The sequence below is a fragment of the Epinephelus lanceolatus genome, chromosome 5 (genome assembly GCF_041903045.1).
Source record: "Epinephelus lanceolatus isolate andai-2023 chromosome 5, ASM4190304v1, whole genome shotgun sequence".
Taxonomy (NCBI): domain Eukaryota; kingdom Metazoa; phylum Chordata; class Actinopteri; order Perciformes; family Serranidae; genus Epinephelus; species Epinephelus lanceolatus.
The window spans coordinates 6,638,322-6,647,500 of NC_135738.1; the positions used below are offsets into that span (position 1 = coordinate 6,638,322).

At 42.5% G+C, this 9,179-nt stretch overlaps 1 protein-coding gene across 1 annotated transcript in view; it reads right to left on the reverse strand.

The window, feature by feature from the left end:
- Positions 1-312: 312 nt before the first annotated feature.
- swap70b (switching B cell complex subunit SWAP70b) overlaps positions 313-9,179 on the reverse strand; it is a 51,285-nt gene continuing 42,418 nt past the window's right edge. The window contains exons 11-12 of the mRNA XM_033634132.2: positions 8,731-8,827; positions 313-3,649 (exon numbers count right to left, since the gene is read on the reverse strand). Coding sequence (XP_033490023.1) covers positions 3,531-3,649; positions 8,731-8,827 — 216 coding nt within the window. The 3' untranslated portion in view covers positions 313-3,530. The remainder of the gene's footprint in view (positions 3,650-8,730; positions 8,828-9,179) is intronic.

Consider the following 9,179-nt stretch of genomic DNA (forward strand, 5'->3'; position numbering starts at 1 on the left):
GACGATGATGTCATTGAGATGAAGTCACCGTTTGTCTCTAACTTTCTGTCCCCAGATGAGTTAAAACATTTATTTCAGTTTGACAGTAAATGTGGCTCCACATGGATCTGTGGTCACAAATACTCTACTTCTCTTACAGCAGCGCTCTGTGGTGACGAGGTGTTTGTGGCACTGTGGCGCCCTCTGCTGAACAGATGAGGGGTGAAGTTAAAGTGCTGCTGACTGTTTGTGCTGTAGTGTTTGTGTGTGTTTGTGTAGTTGTGTAATTGTGTTCCCATCATTATTAAGAGACAAACAGAGTGAGTGCAGTGAGCCAGTTATTACAGATGTGTTTTATTCAATAGTTCAGTCTTCAGCTTTTTACATATTTATATAAAAACATCAAATAGAAATCACAGCGTTGACGTGTGACCGTATCAAAGGCGCTGATGGTTACGGTACAACTACAAAGGACACATGTTAGATTATCCATCGGGGTCAGACTTTGGCTCGATGCCCTACTTCTGATTTCTGACTGTGTTTACAGGAAATGTTCTGTATCACTGATGATGCAGATGTAGGTCAGACAGACTGAGGACAAGAAGCACTTTGATATAATGAGGAAATGTTTAGTGAGTCGTACATGATATTTCATTAGAGACTGTTTTTAGGAGACAACTTTGTTAAACATAATTGACTTTACATTAAATATTTATCAGGTGCTACTGATGCTGCACAACTTTAGGAAGAACAACAAAAACACAAACTGCTGTTAAAATATGTACAAAAATCCCTTCAATTAAAAATGTTCCCAAAGAGGAAAAAGGCCACAGCAGGGGGAGGGTCGTTTGTCTCAGTAGGTCATGTTATGTCAAAGATATTATAACTTTATAGATTTGACTCAACATCTCTGAACTTTACAACAACGTGAACCTAAAACACACTCAGGTGATTTATGTTGGACAGATCAGACTCTGGGGTAACGTAGTGCATTTCATAGATACAGATCAGGACACAGATGAAGATGACGAAGGGTAGAGGTGAACAAACCCGAGACTTTGAACAAGCTGCACATCTTAAAGTCAACAGATTAATCATGTATTTATTGTAGGTTTGTTTGGATCTTAGCTCGTGTTGTGCTGCTGTGTGACGTTAGTTCGGTAGACACCCTTTAATCAGGAACTAACTGGTTCATTTTCAGAAAAAAATCTAAATAAAGTGAAGTGAAGTGAAAGTGAGTTTCCTGTTGGACCGGCGCTCCTTTGACTCAGTGAACTTTAGCGCCACATTTCAAAGCTCCGCCCATTTAAAATTGGTGACTTTTTAATGTTTTGTGATGTAAATGTTTCACCTTTTATGTTAATTTCTGTCGGTTTTGCAGACAACGTGTAGAAACATGGTGCCCACGGCCCGCCGTCTGGTCTACACTGATGAGCTAACATTAGCTAACCAGTGGTGTCGCGTTTGTTGGGTTAAAGATCAGTTTATAAATGACCAAACTTCACTCAATCAGCTCTTCTACCTACATAACAAATTTATGTCCTGTACACCATTTCAAAAAGAACTCCTTACTCATTAAACACACTACAGTCTACATTATTAGCTGCTTAATCAGTGACTGAGAGGGCCGTTAATACGTTTGATAAGAAGGCTGTAATTAATATTCCTGCTGTTATCATGTCTTCATGTTTTTGTTTGATTCCTGCTGAAATCACTGAACTTTGACCTCATAATGTGAAAATGAGACTTTAGTTTCTGTTTATTGACTCTTAAAATGACAGAGACTTGTTTAATCAGTGGTGGTCTATGCTGACAGAGACTTGTTTAATCAGTGGTGGTCTACGCTGACAGAGACTTGTTTAATCAGTGGTGGTCTACACTTGTTTAATCAGTGGTGGTCTATGCTGACAGAGACTTGTTTAATCAGTGGTGGTCTATGCTGACAGACTTGTTTGATCAGTGTTGGTGGTCTACGCTGACAGACACTTGTTTAATTGGTGGTTGTCTATGCTGAGAGACACTCGTTTAATCAGTGGTGGTCTACACTGACAGAGACTTGTTTAATTGGTGGTGGTCTACATTGACAGGGACTTGTTTAATCTGTGGTGGTCTACGCTGTCAGAGACTCGTTTAATCAGTGGTGGTGGTCTACACTGGCAGACTTGATTAATTGGTGGTGGTCTACACCAACAGACTTGTTTAATCAGTGGTGGTCTATGCTGACGGAAACTTGTTTAATCAGTGGTGGTCTACATTGACAGAGACTTGTTTAATTAGCGGTAGTCTACGCTGACAGAGACTTGTTTAATCAGTGGTGGTCTACACTTGTTTAATCAGTGGTGGTCTACACTGACAGAGACTTGTTTAATCAGTGGTGTCTACACTTGTTTAATCAGTGGTGGTCTACGCTGACAGAGACTTGTTTAATCAGTGGTGGTCTACACTTGTTTAATCAGTGGTGGTCTACGCTGACAGAGACTTGTTTAATCAGTGGTGGTCTACACTGACAGAGACTTGTTTAATCAGTGGTGCTCTACACTTGTTTAATCAGTGGTGGTCTACACTGACAGAGACTTGTTTCATCAGTGGTAGTCTACGCTGACAGAGACTTGTTTAATCAGTGGTGGTCTATGCTGACAGAGACTCGTTTAATCAGTGGTGGTCTACACTTGTTTAATCAGTGGTGGTCTACACTGACAGAGACTTGTTTAATCAGTGGTGGTCTACACTGACAAAGACTTGTTTAATCAGTGGTGGTCTATGCTGACAGAGACTTGTTTAATCAGTGGTGGTCTGCGCTGACAGAGACTTGTTTAATCAGTGGTGGTCTACGCTGACAAAGACTTGTTTAATCAGTGGTGGTCTACGCTGACAGACTTGTTTAATCAGTGGTGGTCTACGCTGACAGAGACTTGTTTAATCAGTGGTAGTCTACGCTGACAGAGACTTGTTAAATCAGTGGTGGTCTATGCTGACAGAGACTCGTTTAATCAGTGGTGGTCTACACTTGTTTAATTAGTGGTGGTCTACACTGACAGACTTGTTTAATCAGTGGTGGTCTACACTGACAAAGACTTGTTTAATCAGTGGTGGTCTATGCTGACAGAGACTCGTTTAATCAGTGGTGGTCTGCACTGACAGAGACTTGTTTAATCAGTGGTGGTCTACGCTGAAAGACTTGTTTAATCAGTGGTGGTCTACGCTGACAAAGACTTGTTTAATCAGTGGTGGTCTACGCTGACAGACTTGTTTAATCAGTGGTGGTCTACGCTGACAGAGACTTGTTTAATCAGTGGTGGTCTACGCTGACAGAGACTTGTGGTCTACACTGACTTGTTTAAACCAGCTCTACAGGTGCTGGTTCCCACTACAGATTTACAGATGGTTATTTAATGCCCCCTCATGATAAATGCTTTATGTGGACACTGAACATCCAGAGAACTCCTCCCAGTCCCTCCTCAGACCTGTTGTATCCCAGCAGCCCTCTCTCTTCATCTCCTCGTCTCCTCTGAGTGGCGGACATGTTTAAGGTTCAGGGTTGAGATGAGGACCTACTGGGCCTGGGTCGTCTGGTTCTTCATCTCCTGCCACTTCTTCTGCCTCAGACTGAGCTCTGCATCAGAGAAGGCCGCTGGGCCCCAGTTGGTGATGAGCTGCTGTCCCTTTGACCCTGCAGGAGGAGGAGACAATGTTCCATGATATAACCTTTAATATTTCACCCTGTGTGCCGTCATGTGTCACTGATATCGACTGTAAACAGGAAGTCAAAGTAGTTCGGTCACATTTGAAATTTTAAAAGTGGCTTAAAGGGACAGTTCAGACTTTCTGAAGTGTGGTTTTACAGGCAGCACAGTACGGTGATGTTTTGCGTGGCGATATTGTATCGATACACGGACGCCAAATATCCATCTTATATTATATATGTTTTTTTGCAAATACGCATTTTAAAACAACTTTTGGTACAAGAATAATGAAATCAGTTGCTTTCTCAGCTCACTAGATGGCGCTGAAACTCGAGCTGAAACTCGTGGGCGGGGCCAGGAGGAGGACCGCCACTGTGCATATTCAGCTGGCTGCATCACATGGAAGTTAAACCCAGAAGTTAGAGGCTTTTTTTGGTGTATGTGCTGACACATGTTCAGCTGCACACACATTCTGTTCGTAGCGTAAATGACACGCAACTCAAACCACACCCACCAACACAAGGGTTATCTGAACGCTGCTACAGCGCCACTCTGAGGTGAATAAATATGAGGCCAAATGTAGCAATGATCCACTTTATTATTCTTTCTACATGAAGACATGATTCACTTGATAAGATGAAACTCTTCATCACCCAAACCTCAGCCATCTCTCCCTGACGCTTCTTATCTTTGTAACCACTAACAAAGGGTTTCTGACATGGCTAGTGCTTCTGGGCCAATGGGTGAAGGGGGGCTGATCCTGGACTGATATGCAGGTTAAAGTGCAACTTGCAGGTTAATTTTTTTTTTAAATATATACATAAACCTTGTCTGAAAATTACCAATATGAGAAGTTAATTCAGAATTTATTATGGTTTACATGACATAAGGGCACAAATTCAGAGGAAAAAGTGGCTCTTTTTAGCTCCTCTTCTAAAAACGCTTTTTTTTTTCAACATCGCCAGATAGTACGTCACGAGAGGGACTCTGCGTCCTTGACCCTGCGTCTGTCCAATGCGCAGTAGTAGGTGGTAGTGAGTGTGAGCGGTCGTAAACTTGTGAGTTAGTATTGTTTCGGTTGTTAACAGTGCATTTCACCATTTGTGATTATGCCGAATTGTGCAGGTTGCACAAACCCGAGTCTGTCAGGACATCGAGTCCACCGTTTTCCAGACAGAAAAAGGAGTGGAGGTAGTTTTCGTGCCTGGGTGCGTTTTGTGCAGGTGAAGAGGCGCGATTTCACGGCTTCATTTGCGCATTAGTTTCTGTTATGGGTAAGTAGCATTAGTTATCTAATACTGGCAGAACTATTGGTAGCTTTGTTATAACCTAATACGTGATGGCAAACTTAATGTTGTGATGTGAACACAGCGTTAGACATCGTTAGCTAACGCTGGTCGCTCACCAAGACACCTGCCCAGTTCTCCACTGGTTCTCCTCACACCACAGCTCTATTTCTCTCCTGTGGCCGTTATTTCTCCTAATCCTGATCTGTTCCTGGTCTCTTGGACGCCTAGCAGGCTCATAATTATAAGCCTGTGGGCCGTCGTATGCATATGAATGTACATTTTCAGCCTCTTCAGTCTCACTGGGGTCCATGTTTATTAATGTTACACTCAATCGAACTTGGCCGGACTCCCTTACGCTACCTCACTTCCGGTTAGTGGGTTTTTAGATGCGTAAGCAAAATTCTCTCACAAAAACAACCCCAAAAGTCACTGTAGTGTGTATATGTTTTTGTTTTTTGTTTTAATCGAGTTTCTACATCATTTTCCTACACATTTATTCACCATGGTCTCCAACCTGTAAGTTGGGCTTTAAGGTGGGCGAGTCATGTAGCAGGAGGGCGGGGATACGTAGCAGGGGCCAGGGTCACATAACAGGTGGGCAGGGTCACATAGCGGGGACGGGGGTCACACAACAGGAGGGCGGGGTCACATTGCAGGAGGGCGGGGTCACATAGCTGCTCCAGCTGCAGCTCTACCTACTCATATGCACCAGGTGAGCAGCTCCATCATACTGAATGTGTCTAATCCTGAGGTCTGGTGTCTAGTTCTTCTGACACATCTGTTACAGTGTGCAGTTACGTGTTTCTGTCTGCAACTGGAAAATATAACCGTATCCTAGTTTTCATTGCGTCAGTCATTGTGTCGTGTCGTGTCGTGCTGCAACAAAACCGACGTGTTTTCGATCTGTTCACAGTTTGTGTTTTGGAGGATTTTCTCAGTGTTGATACAGATCAGTCAGTCTGTTTTAATCAGAGATCAGTTTGTGACTTTTGTTGAATCCAGACTCCTCCCGTCTCTTTACACAGATATCAGACTCTTCATCATTAAACAGATATAAACATACAGATGCAGCTGAGCCATATTAAGTGTTATGTTCAGTCATTTATAGTTATTTTTATCTTTAATGTGACATTAAACTGCACTTTAACCTCTTTACCTCAGCGTGATTTTACTGGTATCAGACGTATCAGAAGCCATTTTAAAGTCTCTGACTGAAGGAATTTGGACTGATATTATATTATATAATATTCTGTCTCTTCACGTTGTCCTCTCTCTTCTGTAGTAAACAACATTCTTGCTGTGAACGCCGAGGCCAAAAGTATCAGCAGAATTTAGATATCTGATTGTAGTGTTGTGTCCCTGGAGCCTGTCTGTGTTGGCTGAGACAGATGACGAGAGAGTCTCAGGTTTAAAGGAGCCAAGTTGTTTCTCCTTCACTAATTTCACTAATGAACTCTGTGGGGAAATTATTACGAACCAGGCGCCATCACATTTATTCATGGCAGCAGTTTGGAGCTGTAGAGAGGAAACAATCTGTGTGTGTGTGTGTGTGTGTGTGTGTGTGTGTGACCGCAATAACACCTTTTAATATTAACACCTTTAACACTGTATTTAACACACAGCTGCTCCGTGCTGCAGGAAACACTTCACTAATATACTTCACCTAATGACGAAGTAACAGCAGCACAGACTGACCACTGTAACAGTCAGTTTGTTAAATGTTACTTGAGGTCAAAGGTCACTGTGCTCTCAGTTAAAGGGAAAGTTCAGCCCAAAATTAAAACTACATATTTTACTTATGACCTGTGGTGCTGTTTATCAGTCAGATACAGTGGTGGAAAAAAGTTTTTGGACACCCCATGCATTTGTGAAATATTGCATTAAGAATCACTCTTAGGTCTTCAAGTGCAATTTCTTTTAGTACAGTCACAGCCAAAATACTAAATAAATCCTAAAAAAGCCATTAAAAACTTAAAATTGATTGGTTCCATAAAAATACATAAGAAATTTTGAGTACTGGGTCATTTTGGTACCAGTGATGAAGGTCGTTCTTTTTATTAAAAGACACAATTTTTGTTGCCAAGCTTCGTGTCTACATAAAGCCAGCACATTTGAAAGTTCTTCAGACACAAAAATGGCTAAAACAAGGAACCTAATGCAGGAAACACGCCTGAAGATAAAGATTCTCAGCCAGGAAGAGTACAGCTGCCGCCAGATAGCCAGGAAGTGCAGATGCAGTTCTTCAGCAGTTGGATACACTCTGCAGAAATACAGACGAACTAACAGCTTGGAAGACAAACCAAGATCTGGGCGTCCAAGGGTTTCTTCAGCAAGAAATGACCACATCCTGATCTGCATGTGCAGGCAAAACCGCTGAATGACATCACAGGAGCTTCAGCAGCAGTGGTCAAACCAAACTGGTGTCCAGTGTTCCACCCGCACTGTACGTGGCCAACTTTTAGATCATGGTTTAAGGTCCTACAAGGCTATCAAGAAGCCCCTGATCAATGAGAGACAGAGGTTAGCCCGGCGTCGTTGGGCCCAGGCACACAAGAACTGGACAGCCAGGAATTGGAAGAAGATTTTGTGGTCAGATGAGTCCAGTTTCCAGCTTTATCTTCCTCCTACTAATGTGAGGGTACGCAGAAGGCCAGGCGAAGCATTATCTCCAGCATGTACAGTACCTACTGTCAAGCATGGTGGAGGCAGTATCATGGTTTGGGGATGCATGAGTGCTGCTGGTGTTGGTCATCTCACTGTCTGTGATGGCACATTGAACTCTACCAAGTATTGTACCATTCTCGAAACCCACATGCTCCCTTCTGCGCGTGCACTGTTCCGTCGAGGTAAAAACTGGATGTTTCAACAAGATAATGCCCCTTGCCACACATCCAAGGCCAGTAGAACTTGGCTGCAGGAGCACAGTATCCAGGTCTTAGAGTGGCCAGCTCAATCCCCGGACATGAGCCCCATTGAAAATCTGTGGTGGATTATCAAAAGGTCTGTTTCAAAGCATAAACCAAAGAATTTAGAAGAATTAAAAGCAGTAATTCAAGAAGAATGGGACAAGATTACCCCTCAACAGTGTGAAAGGCTCGTGGGGAACATGCCAGCCAGGATTAGAGCTCTACTACGTGCCAACGGCAGGACTACTAAATATTAATTTGATGATGTGATGGTTTATTTATTTTTTGTTCAGTTTTGAACACATTCTCTGTTATTTGTTGACTTTGATACCGACAATGTTGAGAACTGACATATTGAAACTGTCAAGAATTTAGTTTTGTTAGTTTTTCTTGTGAACAATAAACAAAAAAATATAATTTGTATTTGTTTGTATCTGTCTAATGCAGCCACACCTTTTGAAACACAAAAAAGAGATTGTGTAAAATTTTAAGGGTGTCCGAAAACTTTTTTCCACCACTGTAGTTTCAGTGTGAGCTGCAGAGTGTTGGAGATATCAGCTGTGAGGATGAGGTGGTGGCACGAGGATGAGGTGATGAAGCTGCTCCTAAACTCCTGTGGTGTTTCTGACTCTGAAGTGACTCAGCCTCCTGTTCAGACTGTCATGTGACACTGCATCTTATTTACATTTAAAAGGTGTCACAGAGACAAACACCGTAACAAGTGGAATAACGGCCGGAAATAGAGTTTGAAACAATAAAAATCTGGACTACAACCTGAAGCTAACTCCACCTGTCCTCTGATTGTCCCCACGCTGAAACACCCAGATATCTCCTCAGATAGACACACAGACAGAGGTGGCGTGCATTAGTTACCTGGTTGGATGAGTCGTAACATTCCCTCGTGTTCAGCCACTTTGTGTTTCCAGGTTTTTGTGTTGTTTGTTGCGTCTTCCAGTTTTTTCATCACCGTCTGGTTCACACGTGCGCGCGCACACACACACACACACACACACACACACACACACACACACACACACACAGACTGATGAACAGATGGTACAGGGAGAGGTTTTTCCTTTCTAACAACTCTTTGGAAACTTTAATCAAGATTTAAGAACAGCACGTTTCAAAATCCTCTATTAACAGATAACGTGATTAAAGTTCTTTCATGATTGACCCTGATTTCTAAACAGCTGTTTCCTATCCAGCGGTCACACAGTGACACCTGGTGGTGAACTGAAAGACTTCTGTGTAGACATAAAGTCATAATGTTAGGTATGAATAACAGCAGTGATGAGAGTTTCTGTTTTCACTGTCACAAC